We start from the raw sequence: 26164 nt of genomic DNA, 5'->3' as shown, positions 1-26164 counted from the left end.
ACCCTGGAGTAAAGGTAAAACAACGTATTCGTAGCACTAATAATATTACGCTGCCTGCTGTGACGAAGCTCGAACGGACTTTTACCGCCATCTTGTGTTGAAAAAAGGAGGAAGGGTTACTATAAATGGACCTGTCCTATTGGTTGAAACGCCGGTGCGTTTGAAAAGCTTACACCTGATTGGTCGGCATATCTACGAGACGGTTCGGCGTATATCTTGCAGATGGCGGAGCCGGACAGCGGTAGCTGCGGTTAGCTAATACAGGCTTTATGTGTAAATGCAAAGTGTTTAATTAAATCAATTTTCAGAGCGTTTCAGATAAACTGCGCTTTTATTATGTTTCATTTTCACGTGAAATTGTAAACCTATTTAATGCGTAACTTTTGTACAGTATTTATTTGAAAGCCTGTAGCCGGTTAGCATCTTTGTTGGAAGTTTAGGCCTACTGTGCCAGCGCTTGTCGATTTTAACAATAGCTGCGATACGCAATAATCGTCTGCCTGTTTCGTTGCATTTTTAAGAGTTATCTTTTAAACGACCCAAAAAAGACATGGGATATAGACTGGTCTGGGTGTGTTTTAGCAAGTAAGACATTTTGTTATGTAGACGGACTTTGACTTGGACGGGAACTAAGACCTTTTGCGAGCTAGAAAAAAATAACAATCACAAAGGAAGATGTCCAACGGCGCTACAGGAAGCGGGGATCTGGCTTGGATGGTAAGTTTGTTTGGCACACGAGTAACGAACTTGGCTTAAAAAATATATATATTTTTTTTTTAAGTAATAGCGCTATCGCAATACTTTACAATGTTGTTTCAACCCAAGGGCAGCGCGAACCTCGACTATTGCCTCTCGATGGCATTTAAATTTCATCGCCAGCCGGTGTATTTGTTCTGCTGGCTATTCATACAGTTGTTAAGGATGAGGCATCTACAGTCTGTTTTTAAATTCTAACTCGGGTACAAAGCAGTGAACTGGGTTGAGTCTTGTAGACGTGAAGGGCTGGGAGGTCAAACGCGACATTCATCCTTTTCTTTTTGTGCCCTGATGGTTCCTTGTTTATGTCTTCAAGCGAAAGTTGGAAGAAGCGTCTCATCGAGACTGGTTTACATGACTGTTTGTACCACTACATGTACGGCTAATACGTGATGAAAAATGCAGTAGGAGATGTATTGAAAATGATCACAAGTGCGAGCCAGCACAGCACTTCACACTACAGTTGTACGGTGATTCAGACCGCTCTCTGCCCTCCCTCAGTCTGACCTGTTCACACCGACCGTCTGGTGTGCAGCTACATTTAAACTTCTCTGCAGCATTAACATTGTTTTAATATCCGACTTTTGCTGTATGAGTACTACTGTAAGTAATACTGTAGTAAAAGATTTGAACTAAAGTATTTAAAAATGCAGATGTTTACATGCGCTTCAAAAATCTTGTAACATAGCAGTTACCTGCTGTTGATACGAATAATTAGTTACTTCAAGCACTGCATTGACGAGGTGACTGTAATTAATGCTTTTCAAATCCAGGTCTGTGTGACACACTGTTTACATTCCGTACCATTAGACTTACTGTATGAGTATATTTTACTAATAGGCTGAACTTGAATCTTAGCATTTATGAAAGTGATCGGTGGTTATTATCTGTTGTTTAAGCCTGTGTAATTTATTAATTTGTTAAAACAAGGTGAATATTTTTTTCTGAGACCAACCCCCACCCCCTTGTTGTTGGGATTTCCTGCTTGTTAGTGTATGAGAATATATTTAGTAGAATATCATCAATTAATATGTATTAAAGCGTATATAATACTATGAGCATAGTTATATTTATCACTTCATGACCAAAACATATGATTATGAACTACAGACAGAAATTAAACTTTTGTCCTTTTGTTGTTTATTGTCATTAATTCACCACTACTATGAAAAAGTTGTAACAGACAACTTACAATTAAAACTTGGCTAATTGTTATTTTCATTTTATCTGTTACTAACAGTCTGTCACTAAAGCATCTGTTCTTAGTGTGCTTGCACCAACAAGGTGTTTAGCATCGAGATTTTAACAAAACATTTTGCATGTCTCGGTACATTGTGCAGGGTCAGCTTAAAAAGTTTAGCAAATTGGTGGAGAAAATAAATGTTTCTGGAAGCCTCGTCAGAAATGCTCTCAGTGCAATGGTGGTTGTTAAGTAGAGGTTAAGATTATATCATATTATTTCAAGAAAATTAGAAATAATATTGCTGATGCTATGGAAAAATATACTGAAGTTGTTTTATTGATGTTTGGAGTTTGCAAAAAGAAACACAAGTGTGCGGCGATGAGCGAAATTATAGAGCACTAGAACTGATGAAGCATAATTCAAATATAAGCACACATTAGGTAGTTTGAGTATCGTTTTCCCCAGAAATGTTTAAGTGAGAGTACAAAATAACAATTTAACACTTTGGTTTAACAGTAACTGAAATAACTTCAGAAATCATCAGGAATCTGCATAAATCGTCACATAATAAAAAGCACTTTACACAACTTGCCTCATTCACAAGAGCACTAGTTCTACTATAATTACTTTCTATCTAACTTACATTCTCCCATGGATGCATCAGAGAGCAACTTAGTAACTTGCCCAAGGATATTTGGCGTGCATACTGGAGCAGCCAGGAATCAAACCACCAACCTTTCAATAAGCAGATGACCTGCTCTGCTTCGTGAGCTACAGCCACCCTGAAGCTAATGTCAAGGTTGGAGCTTTTTAACCAGCAGCTTAAAGCTGCTTTTTCCACTATATAACTGCATCAGTAATTTCCATCCACTATTTACTTATCTTGTCATACGCAGTGCAACTAGCGATTACACACCAATACTAGGCAGAGTCATTTGTTTACATTGGAGTCACACATCACCAGCTGCTAATATCTCCTCTTTTATAGCCTGGTTGTAGTCAAAGATGTGTTTTTGGCTCCAGGGGTGGAACATGTCTGTTGGTTCCTCGATCACAGAGAACGATTTTCTTGCATATTTTGAAAAGTGTCATGCTTTGCTGGAGGCTGTTGAAGTCGCTCTCTTTTTACGTGCTGATGCTTTCGTTGTGCCTGCTTGTGTTGGTATTTACCTACGAAGAGCGTATTGATCCCAAAGAAGAGGTTTGTAATGTCCTTCAAGAACCCTGGAGAATTCCTGAGGAATGCTTCAAGAAATTAAAAGAAAACTTAAGAGACTTAAGGCTGTGTTGAAGGATAAAGGAGATCATGCCAAATATTTCTAACTTGTTAGAATAAAAAAAAAGTAGAATTGCCTGATTACGCTGTGCTATCCCATCTATGTTTCCAGATGTTTCAGTACTTTTGCTGCACCTATTTTCCATCTGCCTAGTAAAACATAAAGAGATGAAATGTGACTCAAGACGTTTCGACAGTAATGTATGTTCAGTAAAACTTAAAGCTGGTATTTTTCACAACTTTCAAACTAAAAATAAAACATGTCGTTTGGAATAAAGATGGTGGATTAGACCCCTGCCCTCCAGTAACAATGAAATTCAGTTCTGTGTATATCCTGTGTGTCTCATACAGCAATAAATGAACTCACAACCAAAACCATTCTGTCTAACAGGAGGCTGCGAACGGCAGAGGGGATGCTGGAAAAATGGAAGGGGCCAAGAAAGGATCCAAGTTATCTGTGGAGCGAGTGTACCAGAAGAAGACCCAGCTAGAGCACATCCTCCTCCGTCCAGACACGTACATTGGTTCTGTTGAGCCAATCACCCAGGTGGGTCCCAGGAGACTGCCTTCTGCTGGTGGCTACAGAACTACTTGCAGTACAACTTCACTGGCATTTTACAAAGAGGGCTTCAAGCTTATTTTTGTGTCAGGAGTTTATAGAATAACGATCTTTATTTTAATTTTTTTCTGAAAATTATCTGCTAAAATGATTCTGTCTTCAGGTGAAAATCTGTTTGGCTAGAGTAGCACATTAATGGTTGCCTGTAAGTGTGTCGTAAGGATCTCTGCTCACAGTAAAAGTCCTTTGGTTTTGAACTGTCTCCCATCTTTGCTGTTGTGTGTAGTACAGAGCCCATTGTCCTTTGGCTGTGTCATTTAGGAAATGTGGGACAAATTATCTGTCTTTTGCAGATTATGTACCAAAATGTTTGCCCAGTTCAGAAGAGTTAATTGACAAGTTAACACAAGTCCCCTCTCAGGATCTTCCAAGACAGTCCTGGTGCCCAGTGAAATAATACATACAAACGTCTGTCCACCAGTATAGCTATAGTTTAAACCATTCACATTTTAATTAAAGGAATAATCAGTAACTGAATCTATAATTGAAAACCTGTTTTAATGGCCAAATTTAAATTCAGAATCCTATTCCTTCTGTTACTTCCTGAGACTGTTCTGATGAATATAACCTCAACATTCCTTAAACTTACTATTAGAATTTGATTATTGTCATTATTTTTAATGTGTTTTGTTTTTTGCAACTCTTCCAGCAAATGTGGGTTTTTGATGAAGAGATCGGGATGAACCAGAGAGAAATCACCTATGTTCCTGGACTGTACAAAATCTTTGATGAAATTCTTGGTGAGTGATTCCAAACTGTTCTCTAATAAGTGTGTGGAAAAATGTTTCTGCCCCTCGATTAAAGATTCAAATTGTTTAAGAAAACTTGTTAATGTGTGATTAGAAATTTGGATTATTTAGTTTAAAGATGTGTGTGCAGCTGGGCCGTCGTCATCTGGGCACATAGAAGATCTGTTGTTCAGTTTAAGAAAACACGAGTAAATCCCGAATATGTGTATGAAACATTTCAACATTTGTCTTTTACACACTATATGAGGCATTATCATTATAATGTTGGTATTATTCACTGAGTCAGGCTGTTGTTAGCACTGTTCTGTTAGCACCGTTAGCACTGGACTTGATGTGTACAGTATTTCTATGTGAGCCTATTTATGACCTATTCAAAGTCAAATGTGTTTGAGGTAGCACGCAGTCATAGCTGCGGCCTTAACTTTTTGATGATGATGTTTGCTAGTTCACCTTACATGCATTAATGTAATAACGTGGTTAGCCTACTCAACGTAAATTACACACGAACAACATTAAGCTACTCACGCAGAGAAGAACGGCTGCTGCTGCATCATCATCCTCATCATTTCTGCTACACTGGCAGGGCTAGGGGCCAGGACTCTCCTCTTTGGGTTTTTGGGGGATGTTGCTAACTCCGGGTCCAATAACAGGCACCACACTGCAGTAGATGCGCTCGGTGTGAGGTCTCGCAGCAAGCTATCAAATACGGTGCATTTCCCGGCTTTTAAAAAAAGCGCTATGCGTCACCAGGTGTTTCATCAGATTCGAGGTGTTACTTCCTTTGCACAGTATCACAGTATCACCTTAAAGCACTTGTTGCTGCTGAGTTTGCATCTTTTGCTGTGAAGTACAGCCAGACTTTTGACCGCTTCGCCTTGGGCATTGTTAAGGTTCACATAATTGAGGAAGGAGAGTACAAACAACCAGGTCCAGAAGATCTTGGTCAAACAATTGATTTTAATGAAATTTTAGCGCTGCTCTAAAAGAACGTACGTACCTGGGCCCGCCTACTATCCTTGGAAAGGTAAAATGATTGGCTAGAATCCAAAGTGTGTGACATCTCAGGAAAAAAAAGCACCGAAATGTGCACTGCTTTTCGGTCTGGTTACTACCGTTTATGTCAGAACCGATATCACTACCCATCCGTATTCACAGGTCAACGGACAGTGATAAAGACTTAATAATAAAATGTGCGACAATCACATCAGTTCAGGGAGGGGATACATTTAGGCTCACAGACTATGTAGAACAGTGCAAAGGCTTCCAAAATTCCAAGATAACCACTCCAGAGGTGTGCTTACACAGCGTGTTTTTCAGATTTTGTAAGGTCTGTAACTCTTGTATGAAATATTGTACTGCAAAAGAGATTAAACTGATTAAACTTGTGATATATCTCTTGAATTAAAAACTGCTAAATGAGAGAGGCTAAACCTGAACTCACCATACACCAAAGAAACAACTCATGTGTTTCTTTGGTGTATTAAGAGTTTTTTCATGTGCTTTGTGCAGAGGTGTTTTTTTCTGTTCTCAAACTGATCTCCCTGTTGGAGCTCAGTCTGGGGGGAGTTATTTTTTCTCCTTATCTTTCCTCGTGTGGTGCATTTTTCCATTGTTATACCTCTCTGACCTGTCTTCCCCATGTGATGCTTTGTGTAATGTATGTATGGTCGGAGGGTAAGATGGCGCCGCCATTGCGTGCAATAGGTCGGCAGCCTTATGAAATTTCCCCTTGTGGGACTAATAAAGGTATATCAAATCAAATCAAATAATTTTCATAATGGAGGGTTTTGTTCATCCCAAACTGGGTGTGACAGTGGACAGAGGCTTCCACTACAAACAACTAAAAACAATGTGAAAATGTGCTCCACACAGAAACACTGTTCTGGGTTTGTAGTCTGTGCTGTGTCTAACTATACTGGATGTGAAAGCATCAGGTAGTTGGTGCTCTCCATTAAAAAATGTACAACATTGTCCAAGTGACATTTTTCTCTTCCTTTCAGCTCTATCTGAAATGTGTCTGCTAACCACAAACTTTGTGTCTGTGGTTAGCAGACAGTCTGAAGACTGTTACTGTAAGAGAGGGTGGTCTTAAAGATAAAGTGAAGATTAAACCATGCCCCTACATAAGATAAATAATTATTGATGTGAACTGTGAGTCGGTGAGCACGGAGTCCAAGGAAATGATGGATGACGGATGACGAACTGCAGATCTTGATTTCGCGGACGACATTGCGCTGCTCGGATCTACTCAACGCTTCATTCGCAATTTGACCGCCATACTGGAAAATGATCGGACTGCAGATCAGCACTGCCAAAAACAAAGTCATGCGGTTCGGTTATGCCAGAGCGAATACTCCGGTACTTGTTGGCCACCGCCCGCTTGATGAAGTCTATCAGTTCATGTATCTGGGCAGTGTGATAACACCGGACGGTGGCTCGGACAAGGACATTGCCTGTCGGCTCGGAAAAGCAGCATCGGCCATGCGTAACTTGAATCCGGTTTGGAGATCGACCACCAACTCAATATCATCCAAAGTCTGTTTGTTCAATACGATAGTCGTACCAGTGGCTATCTATGCGAGTGAAACATGGAAGTCGACGGCAACAATCACCCGACGATGAATGTTTTCCAACAGCGCGGCCTTCGACGGATTCTCAAGATTTCATATCAAGATCGTGTTACCAACAAGGAGGTCCTTCAGTGCACTGCCTCACGACTGCTAGAGGACGTGGTATTGGAGCGATGATTTCGTTTCGCCGGTCACGTTCTTCGCCAACATCCGGAATGACTACCAAAGATAGCCATGTCATGGAGACCCGCCCGGGGGTCACCGAGCCGTGGACGACTAAAACAGACGTGGGGACGGTCATTCATTGAGGACCTGAAAGCGGTCGATCTTTCATGGGACGAGGCTGAAGATGTGGCTGCAAACCGAGCTCGTTGGCAATCCCTTGCTGCCCAATGCGCCATCCGGTGTGGGGGGAACTAAGTCAAAGTAAAGTGAACTGTGATTTATGCAAAACTGCTGTAGTGGACTCCCAGGAATAAATCTGTGGAAATTGATATTTATAATGCCTCTGTCAAAGGTTTTGACCATGTCCGATTACTAAAAATCATCCCAAAATAGGTTTTTGAGATAAATTCTGAACACAAGCGTAAATCTTGCCGAAATAAAGTAAACTACAGCTCATAAGCCGTGGTAATGGACGGCTGCTGGGATACTTTTGTTCTTTCAACTTTGTGTTTTGATGTTTTGCTTGTTGACAGTCAATGCAGCTGACAACAAACAAAGGGACAAGAACATGACTGCCATCAAGATCACCATTGACCCGTGAGTACATCATTTTATATTTACCTCATTACATTAAAAATAATGCAGCTGATCTTAGGAAGCATGTATTTTTCTTTGAGCCAGTTTAAACAAGCTGCCTCCTGTGTCCTCCTGAAATTTATATCTGAGGCAGAGGAACTGGTTATGGGTCACTTTGTCAAACTGGGGAAGCTGAAAATGTTTTTTTTTGTATAAAACACTCTGGAAAGGTTACATATAAGTGTGGAATAATACATTTCACTTATAAAAGATAAAAGGATTCACACTCCTTTAGTGTCAATGTTGAAACAATATTTTTGCAGCCATTATTACAAGAAAGAAATACCACAGGGTTATGACGTACAGTGAAAAGTGTAATACATTTCCCTGATGATGAGGTCAACCCTGTGTCCACATTTATCCTGTATTTAAACTTTTTATACTGGTTTTAGTGAATCCAACACCATTTCCATTTGGAACAATGGTAAAGGAATACCTGTGGTGGAGCATAAAGACGAGAAGATGTACGTCCCAGCTCTCATTTTTGGCCACCTGCTCACCTCCAGCAACTATGACGACGAGGAAAAGAAGATCACAGGTGAATGCAGACAGTCTGACATCACTCAGTTGTTATTGTGAATGCAGAAAAGTTACTGAAAGCAGCGTTGCTGACTGTTTGATTGGTTTCAGGTGGAAGGAATGGCTATGGTGCTAAACTCTGCAATATCTTTAGCACCAAGTTCACAGTGGAAACAGCATGTAAAGAGTACAGACACAGTTTCAAACAGGTGAGATAACTACAGCAGTACCTTTCATGCTTTATTACCACACATATATATTACTAATGTATATCCGGTTTCTGGGGTTTCATAGTAACCCTGTTGCATGTTTCATTATATTATCATTTCTCATTCTTTTGGATGAGAAACTTCACAAGTTGGTTTTGCAGATTTCTGATTTATTTATTTTTTTAACACGTCAACTTTTCTGACGATCAACATATAGACTTTGACACCACATTTGTATCTGTTAGGAGGCTGAGAGGTAATATTGGCGGCCGTCAGTATTTTTCCATCAAAGCTGCAAGTGCTGAACACGGCCCCAATTTTATAAACCTGTATATTTCTGAAGGTACTATTCACAGTGGTTCAGAAGCACTGAGTCAGTTCTCTTTCCTGTTCACGTGCCAAAACTGGAACATAATTAACATATGCCAGGGGTGAAATATAAAAAGTTACATTCAAATAATTTAGAATTGGTACAAATAGTAATTGTTTTTATAGCCTTTTTATTAAGTGGTCCAATAATCAATTTTACGTAAGCTAGAGTATCATTATAGTAGTGTTTAAAATGAGGCTAGTGTATTTGCATTTGTGGAAATAAAATTGAGCTAAGATAGATTAGAAATACACTAAAGGTGTAAAGATAAAAGCACATAATGTTTACAAACATCAGAAGCAAAGGGACAAAGAACTGTGAGGTGTTTAAAACAAGGACGTTTATTTATCAAAAGCATTAATCAATCTGACATAACACTATTCACTATTTCACAATGAAAGTTCAACTTTAGTTCAACTTGTTCTTCATGTTTTTGGCCACCAGATGCCACCAAAGAGGGCCGTATTAAAAAGCTTTGAATAGTGAACCCCGTCTTTAACACAAGCTTCAGAAAGTTTCAGTTGGCCTCGTCACTGGAAACGATTGTATCTGCTGACTCCCAAGTCTTCCTGTAGCTCTCCACAGGTGCTCCTCAGCTCTTGGACAATGCTTCTGATAATTCTTTATATTCCTCTGTCTGAAACCTTGTGGGGAGCACCTGGCTGTGGACAGTTTATGGTGAAATGAGGATCTTTCCACTTCCAGATTATGGCCCCAACAGTGCTCCCTGGAACTTTCAGTAGTTTAAAAACTCTTCTGTAACCAATGCCATGAACAGGTTTTGCAACAATAAGGTTGTGAAGGTCTTAATTTTACCCATCACGAGATGTTTCTTGTGTTACATGTTGGCAATGAGACGTGTTTTTATTGGCCATCAGTTGGGACTGAACCAGCTGATAGTAATTTGCAGGACTGCTGTCTAATTAGTGACAGATTTCTGCTGGTGCCATGACTGTCCATGCCTTTTTACACCTCCCTTTCTTCATGTGTTCAACACCGTTTTCTGTGTTTCATTTCTCATTATTACATACAACTAGAGCTGGGCGATAGAACGATAACGATATGTATCGCGATATAACTTTTTCTCGATAGAAAAATTAACCTATCGCGATAGACCTCGCCGCTCTTGTCCTCTTAAAAAAACAAAACAAAAACAAAAAAACAGCCAATCCAAATTAAGTAGCGCAGAGCCGAACCAATCACAGCCGCAGCGTCACGTCACGTGACTTGTTACGTACAGCACAAGTGCCAAGCCGCACGTGTGTTTGTTTGGGAAGCAGCCAGCCACCGTACCGCCCGGGTAATGGAGGAAATGAGTGTGCCGACTAGAAAAATCAACCGAGCGTGACCGAAGAGAAAACAGATGATGGTTCCAACGCCGGAGAGATTGTCGAACGGAAGAGCCATAGAAGTTCCGTAGTGTGAAGGTATTTCGGCTATTTCAAGTCTGACAAAAAACAGAGTGGTAGTAGTAAATTTTGTAGTAAATTGTGCCGAAAGCAAGTCTGGAAATACAATAAACTGGTGCGTGCGCTACGTCCACAGGTACCCGGGTATTTTTGAAAATGCAGATTTTTCTATGTGTTTGCACCTTTCGTCCACATGTAAACGGCGTTTTTGGTCACTGAAAACGAAGATTTTTAAAAACTCCGGCCAGGGTGGATATTTTTGAAAACTCCGTTTTTGCATTTACATGTGGACTAGAAAAACTGAGAAAACGCAGCGTCAAAGGTGTGCGCATTTTTTGACGTCACACTGTGCGCCACGTTATTGTTTCGGTGAAATGAATTTCTACAATACTGTTAATTCTACTCTCTGCAGTGTTTAAATGCTTACATATACACACAGTTACTGTCCCTCCACACATACGACTCTGTTCTGCTTCTATGCCCCAGCTTTGTTTACTTTTTCCCACCGAGGCTTCTAGACTTCTGATTGGCCAACATTTCTGCACGGTTAGGAATCTAGCGCCACCTGCTGCTTTGGCATGTTCATAGCAGCGTTTTCCTTCATTTCTGCCTTTATGTGTGGACGGGATTATTTTTTAAAACGAAAACGGAAAATCTCCGTTTTCAAAAATACCCGTGTACGTGTGGACGGAGCCTCAGTCTCTGACTGGAAGCGCTAATTCGTCATTCGGCTTTTGTCAGACTAAAGTAACTGTTAAAACTGTTTGAAAAGCTCAGCTATACAACAAGGAGAGATTGAGAATTTCCTTTTAGTTCTCAGTTTATTTGATATTGACAAAAGTTAGTCAGTTTTGTCTGTTATTCTGTAAAACAAACTAAGATTTATTTTTAGAATTAATATTTTGTTTCTAAGTGGAATTGACAATTTAGTCTGTTTCGTTTGTTCTATTTTGAAACTTAAACGCTTTAGCGGCTGCCTTTTGTGTAGTTTGCAATATTTGCCTTTATTTATCTGAAAAAGTCTCATGTTCCTTAAGTACATCTACCCTGTTGAACTTATTATGGGAAATAAATATTTAAATAAAAACAAGCTGCTGATTATTTCACATTTTACTTGTGAGCAACGGCACATTTAAATCTTACAAATATAGTTATTTGGCTTATATCGTGATAGATATCGTTATCGCCTGAAATGAAAAAAACATATCGTGATATGAAAAAATCTTATATCGCCCAGCTCTACATACAACTTAATTTAAGGACATCTGTGGTCACATGTGTGGATTGGATGGGTCGTTACAGACGTCTAGTGAGAATTTTCATTTCAGTAGCACTAATATATATATATATATATATATATATATATATATATATATATATATATATATATATATATATATATATATATATATATATATATATATATATATATATATATATATATTTATTTATTTGCCGCAAGGTCACAGTCACAGTCTTCCTTGTTTATAGACTAATATCTGAAATCTTGCCCACTGAAATCAGAGCTGTTTTCATATGATCATCATATGAAGTGATTCGGGTGAGAGGTGAAACATCTTTACAAACATAAAGAAGTCCACTTGTCTGGGTTTTACAAGCACAGTTATTAAGACACCAAATGTTTTCACATTAAGATTTTCAGGTTCACTCAATACAGCAAAGGGGGTCCAAGTTTAAGACTCCTGCACATGACCATGTCTAAATACCAGGTATGTGTATGTTATCATTTGCTTCATCCTCCTCAGACGTGGCAGAACAACATGACCAAAACCTCCGAGCCCAAGATTAAGTTTTTTGATGGAGATGACTTCACCTCTGTGACATTCCAGCCGGACCTGTCCAAGTTTAAGATGGAGAAACTGGACAAAGATATTGTAGCACTTCTTACCCGCAGAGCATATGATGTAGCTGGCTCCTGCAGGGGAGTTAAAGTGTCTCTGAACGGCAAAAAATTACCTGTAAGTCTCATTCTATGTCTTCCCTTATCGTGCCACACTAGCTAACCATAAAGTAGTCATTTGTTGTGTTCGTGTGTAAAGATTTGTCACTGTATATGTTTGCATAAATATAGCAAAAACTGTACCATTGAGTGTAAACATCAATGCTGAGCACTGAAGGTGAAATTAGTATGTGTTTTGAGTTAACGGGATGATAATGGGTGTGAATGTTTAATTTTAAAGAACATGGATGTATCAGACTCTGATCTTCACATCACGCCAGTTTGGATTGTTTAAATGAGAAGTGTAATTTTTGGAGTATAAGGACTTTATAGCCTCCTCAGTATGTGGTTCTTGTGTCGTGGCTACTTCTACCAAAGTTTGCTTGAAGCAAAATAAAGAGAACTTAATTGCCATGTTGAATATCACATTATATGTTCAATAACCCTTCTCTCTTTCACTGAAGGTTAACGGGTTCCGCAGCTATGTGGACCTGTATGTGAAGGACAAACTAGATGAGACAGGCGTGGCCCTGAAGGTGGTGCATGAAACGGTGAACGATCGCTGGGAGGTTTGCCTCACCATGAGCGAGAAAGGATTCCAACAAATCAGCTTTGTTAACAGCATTGCCACCACAAAGGTATCTGCATATGAGTAGTAAGCTGCAGAAGTGTAAATGGCTGTCAGAAGTAAAGAAAGTTCTTTTAACGCTGAGACATGTACGTTTTAGGGTGGCAGGCACATTGACTATGTGGTGGACCAGATTGTAGCCAAACTTATTGAGGTGGTGAAAAAGAAGAACAAGGCAGGAGTGTCAGTTAAACCCTTCCAGGTGACGTCACTGGGGTTCTTATTTATACATTGGTTTCAATTCACAGCTTCATGCTGAAAAACATTTAATCTTTCTGTCATTTGTACTTCAGGTGAAAAACCACATCTGGGTGTTTGTGAACGCACTGATTGAGAATCCATCGTTTGACTCCCAGACAAAGGAGAACATGACACTCCAGACCAAGAGCTTTGGGTCCAAGTGCCTTCTGTCAGACAAGTTTATCAGGGCTGTAAGGACATTTCTCACTTCTTTTCAAGCCGTCACCATTGTTTGTACTTAATCTTTTCTCATGTAAAGTAGCTGGACTTCAAAGAAAAAACGTTTGTCACCTACAGGCAACCAACTGTGGGATTGTGGAGAGTATACTCAACTGGGTAAAGTTCAAAGCTCAGACACAGCTGAATAAAAAGTGTTCATCTGTGAAGCACAGCAAGATCAAAGGCATCCCGAAGCTAGATGATGCCAATGATGCCGGTATGTAACTAGTTTCATTCTTTATTCAAGTCTAAAATGAGGAATGTCCACAAGCAACTACCTCTTAATGAAATCTTACAGAAGAGAGTTGCATGGTGCACTGTTGGGTCTGATTGGGTCATAGCGATGTCATTTTCACAGTTTTCCTGAGACTCTACACTATGCAGTAAACCTGCTAAAAATATGCACTTCAGGTGGACTACAAGCAGAGAGAAAAACAATAATGCATGAAAATATATTTTAAAAATATCAGTCTATTATTAGACGAATTCTCAGTTAAAAAGAATTTGCCATGTCCGACTGTGAGGCGTGGAGGTTCATCGCTTGTGGCTCTGCTGATGTGTTATTCAGACCCAGTTTGCGTTCACGCAGTAACAACTAAATAAAAAAAAAAAAAAATTGAATTGAAAACCATGTGATGGTAGCTGTGGAAAGGTGCCAAGTCCTGGAAAAAGAAATCAACACCTGTTTACAGCATCATAATCATCAAAATGAAAAGTGTGTCAGATGTGGAGTAAATATAAAATGTTAGCCTTCTGAATTACGTTTGTGTTTTTCTGAGTTTCCTCTTAGTCTGGGACCGGGTGCTTTTGCACATTATGCTGTGGAGCCACTCATTTGTTATAGCTGCAGGAAAAACTCAACACGAAGCTGCTCACTGCAGCTAACTTAGTAATCCTCTTCATATCTCCATCTTAGGTGGCAAACACTCCTCTGAATGCACACTTATCCTCACTGAGGGGGACTCGGCAAAGTCTCTGGCCGTCTCTGGACTGGGAGTCATTGGTCGGGATCGTTATGGAGTATTCCCGCTGAGAGGCAAGATCCTGAATGTGCGAGAGGCAACACACAAGCAGGTACGAGCCTGAGCAATAATGACATTTCACATGTAGGAAACAAAAGCAGGTGAAACAGACAAATGCCAGTTCATGTGATAACAGGACATTGACTCTGTTCTGTGTTTTCGTCCATTTGCTCATCGTTTCATCCATGTTGTCAACAGATCATGGAAAACGCCGAGATTAACAACATCATTAAGATCGTCGGGCTCCAATACAAGAAGAGTTACGACGACCCAGAGTCGCTGAGGTCCCTGCGCTACGGCAAGATCATGATCATGACAGATCAGGTGAGCGGCCTCACGGACACTCGCTCACAGTTCTGGTAGGACTCACAGCTGCTCAGAAAATAGCAGTAACTCTTCTCCTTGTGCACCAGGATCAAGACGGCTCCCATATCAAAGGTCTGCTCATCAACTTCTTCCATCACAACTGGCCTTCCCTGCTGAAACACACCTTCTTGGAGGAGTTCATCACACCCATTGTCAAAGTAAGGGAGGCACACCATTACCATTTTATTAAACCGATCAAGCAGCCTGAAACTTGAAAAATATGCAGGGTGATATTTGTGTGTTGGACTCAGATCATTCAGTCAATCACGTGTCTTGTTTTGCGTGTCGTGACAGCGGCGAATAGAGCGACTTGCAACACATTGTGATAAAGATTCCTCCTCATCATTTATTTCCAGGCTACTAAGAACAAACAAGAGCTGGCCTTCTACAGCATTCCAGAGTTTGACGAGTGGAAGAAACACACGGAAAATTATAAAACCTGGCATATAAAGTACTACAAAGGTTTGGCGTTTGAATCATTTCAGAAACGATTTTAGAGCGACTTTTGAAATCACACGTTTTTGTCTGAAAAATTGTTCATTATAAAAAGATCAATTTTTTGTTGCAGGTTTGGGAACAAGTACAAGCAAAGAAGCAAAGGAATACTTTGCTGACATGGAGAAACACCGGATCACATTCAGATACACTGGTGCTGAGGACGACGCTGCCATCACTCTGGTGAGCACGCCGTACTGCTGCTAGGACAAACAGACTATGAAAGCAGCCAGTAATTATAGCATACATTTGTGCTCAGGGTCTGTTCAATGTGCTACTTTGATTCAGGCCTTCAGTAAGAAGAAGACGGACGACAGGAAGGAGTGGCTCACTAACTTCATGGAGGACAGACGTCAGAGAAGGATGCACGGCCTGCCAGAGGTTTGTATGGAAGAAGCTTTCATTTGCGTGCTCCTCTCACAGAATCCTGCTAACTCAGCAATATTTGATTTGGGTGAAATGGAGAAAACATAGATGAGTTATTGCTCTTTTCTCCCCCTCCCTTCATCTTCCCCACCACCCAGCAATACCTGTATGGAACTCATGCCCGACACCTCTCCTACAATGACTTCATCAACAAAGAGCTGATTTTGTTCTCCAATTCTGACAATGAGAGATCGATCCCGTCTTTGGTTGATGGTTTGTACACTTCCTCCATCTTTTAACTGTTTGGGTTTTTTAGCCGAGTTTTCTTTTTCACAGTGAAAGCATCCCTAACATACCAACAAACACATAACGTCAGTATTTTATAAATGTATGCGAGGTATAATCAGCCCTGGATATTTCAGCTTTGTAAATGTTGGTGTTTGTGTTGCTTTTAGGTTTGAAGCCGGGTCAGAGAAAAGTGTTGTTTACCTGCTTGAAGAGGAATGACAAGAGGGAAGTGAAGGTCGCTCAGCTGGCTGGTTCAGTAGCAGAGATGTCTGCCTACCATCATGGAGAGGTGCAGTCAAATCATTAAGAACGTTATGAACCATCGTACGCAGCACAGCGTGACATTTCTGTCCACGCATCTCTGAGTTTCTAACTATAAACTGATACCCGGGAAAATACTCGCTGCTCCTTTTCAACACCACAGAGAGGATATTGACCCCATCCTAAAAAATGGCTGAGAAGAAAACGTGTTCATTTTCAACAAACTTCTCATTCTTAATAGAATTTTAATGGAAGATGGGTTTTTTTTTAGTCTTGATGTTTTATTTATTGTACAGATTACACAGATACAATATAGTAAAATATATTTTCAAACCTACAAACAAACAAAGGATACACGGGAATATCTGAAAGCATATTAATAACAACTGAAACTTTTTAACCTTTAGATATTTACCCTGAGACTTTAACACTGCGACTACCCAAATTCATGTCTTTTTCTTTCGTTCGTGCTTCTAGCAAGCTCTCATGATGACCATAGTGAACCTGGCACAGAACTTTGTGGGCAGCAACAACGTGAACATCCTGCAGCCGCTGGGTCAGTTTGGTACTCGCATCAATGGAGGAAAAGATGCAGCCAGTCCTCGTTACATCTTCACCATGCTCAGGTACAAATGAGTCCTGCATGTCTTTTAATTCAAATGTATTTTTCTAAAAGGTTTCTCATCTGACACCTTTAGACAGAGTAAACATTTTTGGCTTCCACTGCATAATTTTCATAAATGTTGTCCAATTTCCCACAGTCCTCTTGCCAAGCTGTTGTTTCCAGCAGTGGATTCCAACCTACTAAAGTTTCTGTATGATGATAACCAGAAGGTGGAGCCAGAATGGTACATTCCCATCATTCCAATGGTGCTAGTGAATGGTGCCGAGGGCATCGGGACAGGCTGGGCCTGCAAGATTCCCAACTATGACCCCCGAGAGATTGTCAACAATATAAACAGAATGCTCAAGCATCAGGACCCACTGCCAATGGTAAACATTGTGAACAAATAAAAGCACGCCAAGTACGGAGACAGATGAAAGTATATTTTAAAGATGAAACTGCTGGTTCAGATTAGCACATCAGCTATATATCAAGCATATTTCCATATGTGCAGAGTTTAAAATGTCTTGTGGAATCTGGAGATGGCTGGAGCTGATTTGTACCACACACTTACTTTATATCACAAATCTTAGTAAAAGAAATTGACAAGTAGATAAGTCATAGTGTAAACTGCTTGTTCGCTCTACCTCTTAGCTGTTTACCTATACAGTGAAACTTGCCATATCTAACTGATTGTAGTGGTTGAAGGTAGGTCGAAAGCAGCTTGATGTTTCTATGGTTCTGTCAGCCTCCCAAACAGGATCACAGGAGTGTCCACAGGGCACGTGCAGGAAGTGCCACAGAGTCCACCCCCCAGCTTGTTCACGGTTGTCAGCGGGGCACACGCACATGCTCATTCTGTGTCTAGAGGGCGACCGTGGTTCAGGGGGTTGGGAAGCTCATCTGTAACAGGGAGGTTGCTGGTTCGTTCCCCCAGCTCTCTGTCCTGGTCGTTGTGGGCCATGAGAGGGCATCAAATTATAGGATGGGTGCAGAGAGTCAGAGATGTGAACAAACAGTCCTCATCAGCGCGCTGTGCTTCTGATTTCCACAAACTGCTGTGGTTTGTTGCTTGAAGTGTAGATAAAGGCTTTAACCTCCCTGTCCTGATTTCCTTCTACCCACAGCTTCCTAGCTACAAAAACTTCAAAGGGATAATCCATGAACTGGGTCAGAACCAGTATCTGGTCAGTGGAGAGGTGTCAGTCATAGACAAGAACACCATTGAGATCACAGAGCTTCCTGTTCGGACTTGGACACAGGTACAGTCCAGGTTGTTTTCTCGAGAGTGTAAAGAGTCACAAATGATCTGGAATATATTTTTATGTCTGTCTGTATGTTTAACCGTTTTGTATGCAGGCGTACAAGGAGTCTGTGCTGGAGCCCATGTTGCAGGGCACTGACAAGACGCCAGCTCTCATCAACGATTACAAGGAATACCATACAGATGCTACAGTGAAGTTTGTGGTTCGCATGTCTGAGGAGAAGCTGGCCCAAGCAGAGGCAGCTGGCCTTCACAAAGTCTTTAAACTGCAGTCTAGTCTCACCTGTAACTCGATGGTAGATATTCCCCTGGTTTATCTTGCTCTGCTTTAACCACAGCTGTTGTCTTAGAACTGTTTCATTTTTTTAACTACACCATTCTCAGGTGTTGTTTGACCACATGGGCTGTCTGAAGAGGTACGATTCAGTCCAGGACATCCTGAAGGAGTTCTTTGAGCTCCGCCTGCACTATTACAAACTGAGGAAGGACTGGTTACTGGGCAACCTGGGCGCTGAAGCCGCCAAACTATCCAATCAAGCTCGCTTTGTACTCGAGAAAATCGAAGGGAAAATTGTAATCGGTAGGAACGCAGAAAATCCTCCAACACCCACGTGGCACACAGTACGGATTCCTTTTTTCTATCTCACCGTTTGTTTTTAACCCAACCAGAAAACAAGTCCAAGCGTGAACTCATCCGCATGCTGGTGCAGAAAGGCTTTGAATCTGATCCAGTTGCTGCCTGGACCAAGGCTCAGGAAAAGGTATCGCAGAGCTTCTAGAAATATTCACACATGATTGGTACTGAACACAAACACTGCAGGGAGAATCTCTACAACACACTATTTATTTTTCATGCTTTTATCCGCCAGTCTCAAGAAGAGGATTACAAGGACGGGAACGAGAGTGACGGTTCAGTGGACTCAGGGTCCACATCAGGCCCAAACTTCAACTATATCCTCAACATGCCTCTGTGGTGCCTGACCAAAGAGAAGGTGGACGAACTGCTTAAGCAGAGGGACCAAAAGGTATTCTATAGATCTCTTTACAGACTGACATCTGTCATCCTCACATGTAAGAATATGTAGACTATAACGTGTTGATTAACAGAGTGAATGTGCGTGTTTGTGTGCAGAGAGGAGAGCTGAATGACCTGCAGAAAAAGTCTCCAGAGGATCTGTGGAAGGAGGACTTGACGGTGTTCATCGAGGAGCTGGATGTAAGTTTGTTGTTGCCATTTATTGTTTTCTAAAGACGCACATCGTACGGGCAGGTGCAGAGCCGAACAATACAGAGGAGAAAGCATTCACCTGAAATGTGTTTGTCTTGTGTTGTTTAGGTCAGTAGATCCATAGAGTTTGAACTCTTGCAGCAACTGTCCTTTGTTTTTTTTGTGCAGGCTACTTTTGTCCAGAGTTATTTTATCTGGTAATCTGCTACATTTAAACCATGACTCATCTTTTTGTTCTGCCTCTCAGAATGTGGAAGCCCAGGAACGAGAGGAGCAGAGCATAGGCAAGGCCATCAAACTGGTGAAGGGTAAAGTGGGCAAGCCCAAAGTGAAGAAGATGAACCTGGAGGAAACTATGCCTTCACCGTTTGGCCGAAGGGTGGAGCCTCCAACGCAAGCAATTAAATCTGACGCAGCCAAAAAACTGATCAAAAAGAAGAAGGTAACCTTTGTGTTTCGGCTTCAAAGTTGACGTAGATTTCATGACAGCATTACTAGAACACAGTTACACAGGTGTCGTTCTCTTATAAAACCTAAAATACTTCCTGAGAAAAACAAATATGAGACTAAAACACTTTCATGTCCAAATAAAGGGAATAAAGGTTTGTTGCATTCTCCTCTCAGGGTGACTCAGACCCAGCACTGAAACTGGAGTTTGATGAGGATGGTTTGGGTGGTGAAGGCGGAGGTGGAGAAAACATGGCAGCCAAACCGAAAGCGCCACGAGTGAAGAAGGAGAAGAAGGAGCCCGGTCAGTGCAGAAATCATTCAGTTACACAGCGGTTAAGTCAGTGTGCTGCAGTGAAAATGACAAATCATGCTGTGTGATCTGGCCATGCATGGATGCTGTTTAACACTACAGGTTTCATCCCTGGTTGATGATTTACTGCAGTTTAAAAAGCACATCGAGGAGCTTCACTGTATTATGTGAACACTCCAACAGACAGGCTGGTAATCTTGTTCACTCTTATACAGGAGCTCCTAAAGTGAGAAAACCTCCTGCACCTAAAGGTACAGGTGCTCCTGCTAAAAAGGTAAAGAAGAGGAACCCATGGTCTGACGACGAGTCCAAGTCAGAGAGCGACCTAGAGGACAGCGAGCCCATCATTCCCAGAGAGACCAAGTCCCAGAGAGCATCGGGTACGGTTACAGTCACTGTGAACATTCACTGTCATCCCTCCGATCATCGTGTTCATTTCGTGTTCAGTGCAGAGCATAAATGCATTGTTAATGATGTCATTTATTTGTCTTTCTGTCATTAGCGAAGGAAACGGTTTAGACACCAAGAAAGTCTAAAGCAGCCTCTGGGTGGTTGATGGGATTTGTTTGAGTCAGACACAGAAAGAAAGTATTTATTAAATGTGCATTTCACTGCACCAAATGTGCAAAATGAAAATTCTCACACTGTGCATCATGCATTTATTTCCTTTTGTTTCTCTTTTAAATCCACTCAGTCTTTGCTTTATTCCCCCGTCTGCATCAGGTGGTTGCTTAGTGTGACTGGTTAGCGTTTCATTTCAATCCGAAGCCAGCTCCTTGATTTCAAACCACCCGGGGCTAAAAATATCACTCAGCTTCTGACAGGAGTCTGATGTAACTCAGCTAATTATTGTACATCAGAGTGGCATCAGAATCCCCGGCAGTTAGAATGTGGTTTCACACAGACCCTGCTCTCATCTTTCAGCTTCCAAACCAAAATACACATTTGATTTCTCGGAGGAGGAGGATGAGGAAGAGGCAGATGAAGAGGAGAACGCAGACGACGAGCCTCCTTCTTCTCCAGCGAGGTCGTTCAAAGACGACTTTGCTTTCCCTGGCGCTAAGGACCGCTATAATGACCATAATGATGACAATGAAGACGATGACAACGATGAAGCATACACGTCACCCAAACAAAAAGCCGTGTAAGGTTTAGGAATAGTTCACTACGTTCAATGCTACTTTCAGCACCTGGATTTCCACCATTCGTGTTCTTGCACCCACCACACACACACGTCTGTGATTCATATCTTGTGGGGAGATTTAATTGACGTGATGCTTTCCCTAGCCCCCTACCCTAAAGCTAACCCTGTCACTAAAACCACATTTTGAGTCTCAAAAATGCCTTCAAAGGGTTGTTGGTCCCCACGAAGATATGAACACACACACACAATCTCTCCCTTCTGACTTGGGCAGTATTTTACTGTTGAATATGTTTCTCCTCCCTCTCTGCAGTTCAGCGACTGCAGCTAAAAAGAAAGACGCAGCCAGCATCTTCTCATCCAAGGTAGCTGCGTCTGAAAAGAGCAATGAAAGCGGTGAGTATCACTTGGGAGTCTGTGTCTTTGAGAACACTCCAGACTGAAACAGATGGGGGGCTACAGCTTCAGATGATCACGCCTGTGCTATTGTTGTCAGTGAAGAACAGGAAACAGGCTTCAGTTAACACAAGCTCACCATAATTGGACAATAGAAGCTTGTAGGGGGGAACGAAACACTGCCAGGTCTGATGAGCCTCGATTTCTTCGACACAATTTGAACTGCAGGGTCAGAATTTGATGTAAACAACTCAAAACATCCTGCTAGCATCAGTGGTTCAGGGTGTTGGTGTTACGGTGTCACAATATGTTTTCTTTGGGTCTCTTACTATGATTTGAGGATCAACACAGACCAACTGAGCATGTTTCTGACCAGTTTATCCCATTATCTTCTGGTGGATGCTTTCAGCAGGATAGCATGCTGTTACAAAGCTGCAGTCATTTCAGGACGACGAGTTCACTGTACTCAAATGTCCTCTGTAGTCCCCCGATCTCTGTCTAGTAGAGCTCCTGTTGGGAGGTTTGACTAAAAGAAGTCTGGAGCAGATTTGGATGATATACAAACGGCCTGATCTCTCAGTGACCTGCAGACACAACAGCAGCTGAATGCTCATGTTTTTGTTGTAGACGAAGCAAAGTCTGACAGCGACAATGACAACAGCCCAGTGTTCACTTACTCCAGCAGCTCTGCATTTGACAAAGCATCTCCAGCAAAGAAAGGTCAGTATGTCCAGGAGAGAGCAGTGCACTCCTTACCACACAGTGACAGTCTGTTATGTTGTGTCAAGATGCTGCTGATGCGTCAAAGCAAAGGCTCAAATGTGCCACAGTTACTCACTCATGCACGTGCAGCATTTGAAAACCAGGTGTTTGTTTTCTGTAGCAGCTAAGAAGCCATCTGATGCAGCTCCTAAACCTAAGAAACCACCAGCACCAAAAGCAAAAAAACCCGATAAATCCATTTGGGACTCTGACTCTGATACTGGCTCTAAGAAACCAGCACCAGCTCTTAAAGGTAAGGCACAAAAAGAAGAAGAAGAAATGTAAAAAAGTCACAGTGCAGGTTGTGAGCTTTTGTTACCTTGTTGCAGGTAAAGGCCGGGGGAGGAAGAGGAAGGGCTCTGGCTCTGAGGACGAGTACAGCCCCATGAAGAAAATGTCAAAGCCTCCGGGGAGAGTAAGTGCATAGAGACGACATTTTACTGTGTGATTCTGGCAGGCGGGGCCAGGCTGAACTGGTGACCTGTCCAGGTCATGGTTGACTTTGACCTGGACAGGTCACCCCACTTGTGTTTTTTACACCATCAGCCAAAATGGACTACCAAGTTTGTGACTGTAGCAGTTCAAATTCATTACGTAAAATATCAGGCGAGTGTGAATCTGGGTGATCTCAACCTCAAGGTCAGAGATCATGTTTGCTGATAACTTGAAGAAGAGGTAGCATCGGAATTTCAGGCTCCGTCCACACGTACACGGGTATTTTTGAAAACAGATTTTCCGTTTTCGTTTTAAAAAATAATCCCGTCCACACATAAAGGCAGAAATGAAGGAAAACGCTGCTATGAACATGCCAAAGCAGCAGGTGGCGCTAGATTCCTAACCGTGCAGAAATATTGGCCAATCAGAAGTCTAGAAGCCTCGGTGGGAAAAAGTAAACAAAGCTGGGGCATAGAAGCAGAACAGAGTCGTATGTGTGGAGGGACAGTAACTGTGTGTATATGTAAGCATTTAAACACTGCAGAGAGTAGAATTAACAGTATTGTAGAAATTCATTTCACCGAAACAATAACGTGGCGCACAGTGTGACGTCAAAAAAGGCGCACACCTTTGACGCTGCGTTTTCTGCATTTTTTTTCCGTTTTTCTCGTCCACACTTAAATGCAAAAACGGAGTTTTAGAAAATATCCACCCTGCCCGGAGTTTTTAAAAATCTCCGTTTTCAGTGACCGAAAACGCCGTTTACGTGTGGACGAAAGGTGCAAACGCATAGAAAAATCTGCGTTTTCAAAAATACCCGGGTACGTGTGGACGTAGCCTCAAACTGACACCACACGTGTTTCTACCAAAGAAATCAGACAAGTGATGTCAAGGTCAGAGGTCGTGGTTTCTCAGTCTCGTGAATTTGATTACTTGAGAAGAAGGTGATGTAAGATGTTGATACCACAGGTGCATGAGAGGGACTGCTGGCCACCGCCAGTATTTATATAGAGAAAAACCCTAGAAGGGATTTTAGTATCCTCAGTGCTAAAGTCATCCAAGCACAGAGGCCTGAAGTGCTTCGCTGATATACTGTGGGAGGCTGTTTTATGTGCGTCCACCTTTGGACACATCTGTCTGAAGTTAACACACATAATGCAGTAGGGCTGAACGATTATGGAAAATAATCTAATTGCGATTTTTTGCCCCAATATTGCGATTGCGATGCGATATGCGATTATTTTTTAAGGTCTTTGTCTTCTGTATTATTAAACAAAGACAAGCAATACATCATATAGTATGGCCAATACTATATTACATTAATTTTAAACTGTTCTTTCCTGGAAGACAGACCTCTGTTATGATGACATGAGGTGATGCATGAATTGATGACTGACATTTTTATTTAACTTCTTCAATCACAACAGTATATTTGAACATACACAATAGTTTATTTTTAGCTTACAAACATCTGAGCATAAAGTGCTGACAAGGAACCCTGGTGTAAACATTAAAATGAAAGTCAGTACAATGTGCAGATTGCAGAAATATACATAAACAAAATCAGTGGCTTTACCACACTCAGTTTTTCGACATCTGTGAACTACTAGACAGTCATTCAATTAAAAAATAATATTAAATAAATAAAACTAATAAATAAAAAATACACACATCTTACTGATCTCTGCAGTCAGTAACATTACACATAAAGTGCAAACATAATAGCAATTGTATAAACACACACACAAACACGCCTTTAAAGTTTAAAGGCGTGAAATTGGACGGTCTAGTTCTGATTAGCGTCACCGCTGTCTCGGTGGAGTTTAATAAACTCGGCCGTCTGCTTCTTGCTATCTAAAATATAACCAGACACTGGTGTAAATTCTCGACTGTCTCATACTTCTGTTTAATAAGTTTTCTGTTTGACGTTTAGTCAGCTGTGTGAAAACCAAGGAGGAACCCACCCGGGGGATTAATAAAGTTTTATTTTATCTAATCTAATAACTTTAATCTCAGCCAAACCGATTTACTCACGAACAAACAAAACACTGAAAAAAGCCCAACAATAACATTTTTAGGTTGTCTAAGTGACTTATATATTACGTTTAACCCGAGCAGCGAAACTCCGCGGTGATCTGAAAATGATGTGCCGGGAGTTGTGCCGTTCTCGGCCGCATCAGTAACCCTCTAGCTGTCGAGCTGGTGGGTAGCAGACGCCTCTGAAAACGTCGAAGCACTTTTGCAAATATGGGATATCTTGATAAACCGAGCAGATATTTGATGTTTACACAACTACTTTCTCGCCTGAAAATATGTTAAAAGTTTATTTTGTGACCCAGAAAGATTAGTATGAGTAATTTTAAAACTTAGTAGCGGCCGCCATTGCTGGAAACTGGAGTTTGGCTGGGCCGCGCTATGAATTCTGGGATATGGTAGTAATTTGGACAGCCTTCGGCGCGTCGCTGTGACGTAATCGGTCTACAAATGCGGCCTCAGGAGGATGCAGCCCATGAATTTGGACATGTCCAGAGTATAATCGCAGCCTTTGCGGTTAGAAAATTGCACTTGATCATGTCGCGATATTATCGCAAATGCGATATATCGTTCAGCCCTATAATGCAGCCAGGGTGGAATAAATGAGAACTGTCATTTGAGTGAATTTTATTATGTTTCCTCTCTTCATTCATAACAAGTATCATGTAGTCGTGTTACGGTTTTGCTTCTTTAATAAAGCGTCCGAGTCTCGTGGTGACGTGAACGATTAACACGAGGGTTTGATTCTGTGCAGAAGCCTCAGAAACCTCCGTCAGACGACGAGGACGACAGCAACAGCAACAGCATGAGCGGCCTGAGCGCTCTGACCCGCGACCGGCCAGGCCGCGCCAAAAAGGAGGTGAAGTACTTCAACGAGTCGGAGAACGAGGAAGAAGACGACGACGACATGTTTGATTAAAGTAGCCCGCCGTCACACAAACGCCACCTGTATAGAAATCTGCCCTTCCTCCTCCTCTTCCAAACAGACTTTTGTACATTTCCTGTTACATTTTCTTTTCATTAATGGTGATGTTCAATGATTTTTAACGTGTAGATGTTTTACACTTGTTATTATTATACATATACAGGTTTCTTTTTTTATGCTCATTGAAACGTTCTGTATTTGTCTGAAGCAGCTTTTAGAAGTTTAGAATGCAGTGCTTTAGCACATTTTAATTGTTAAAATAATATGTACCTTTTGGAACATGAAGTTGAAAGTAAATGCTGAAATGTC

The 26164-nt window shown here is 41.3% G+C and overlaps 1 protein-coding gene across 2 annotated transcripts; it reads left to right on the top strand.

Annotated features, from left to right (window-relative positions):
- The first annotated feature begins 191 nt into the window (after positions 1–191).
- On the top strand, positions 192–26164 carry top2b (DNA topoisomerase II beta). 2 transcript variants are annotated; one of them, XM_080862200.1, is made up of 36 exons: positions 192–717; positions 3607–3762; positions 4484–4574; positions 7852–7915; positions 8347–8492; positions 8585–8682; positions 12228–12440; positions 12886–13059; positions 13150–13251; positions 13343–13480; positions 13587–13725; positions 14425–14582; positions 14729–14854; positions 14944–15054; positions 15253–15358; positions 15465–15574; positions 15680–15772; positions 15916–16030; positions 16213–16334; positions 16784–16932; positions 17068–17299; positions 18038–18172; positions 18270–18470; positions 18559–18754; positions 18844–18935; positions 19044–19199; positions 19307–19390; positions 19650–19844; positions 20027–20153; positions 20378–20542; positions 21087–21306; positions 21617–21699; positions 22327–22419; positions 22586–22714; positions 22791–22876; positions 25685–26164. In XM_080862200.1, exons 1-36 carry the CDS (start codon positions 676–678, stop codon positions 25847–25849), a joined length of 4812 nt encoding a protein of 1603 aa, XP_080718326.1. In that variant the 5' UTR covers positions 192–675; the 3' UTR covers positions 25850–26164. The 2 variants fall into 2 exon arrangements, with proteins under 2 accessions (XP_080718326.1, XP_080718325.1); XM_080862199.1 differs by having other exon boundaries at positions 22583–22714.

The sequence above is a fragment of the Rhamphochromis sp. 'chilingali' genome, assembly GCF_963969265.1.
Source record: "Rhamphochromis sp. 'chilingali' genome assembly, chromosome: 17".
NCBI classification, from domain to species: Eukaryota; Metazoa; Chordata; class Actinopteri; order Cichliformes; family Cichlidae; genus Rhamphochromis; species Rhamphochromis sp. 'chilingali'.
This window is presented reverse-complemented; position numbering and strand designations above follow the sequence as displayed.

Coding starts and splice junctions, on each gene's coding strand:
- top2b (XM_080862199.1), top strand. CDS start 676: ATGTCCAACGGCGCTACAGGAAGCGGGGATCTGGCTTGGATG. Junction 18,755..18,843: donor CGAAGGGAAAATTGTAATCG/GTAGGAACGCAG, acceptor TAACCCAACCAG/AAAACAAGTCCAAGCGTGAA. Junction 19,200..19,306: donor TTAAGCAGAGGGACCAAAAG/GTATTCTATAGA, acceptor GTTTGTGTGCAG/AGAGGAGAGCTGAATGACCT.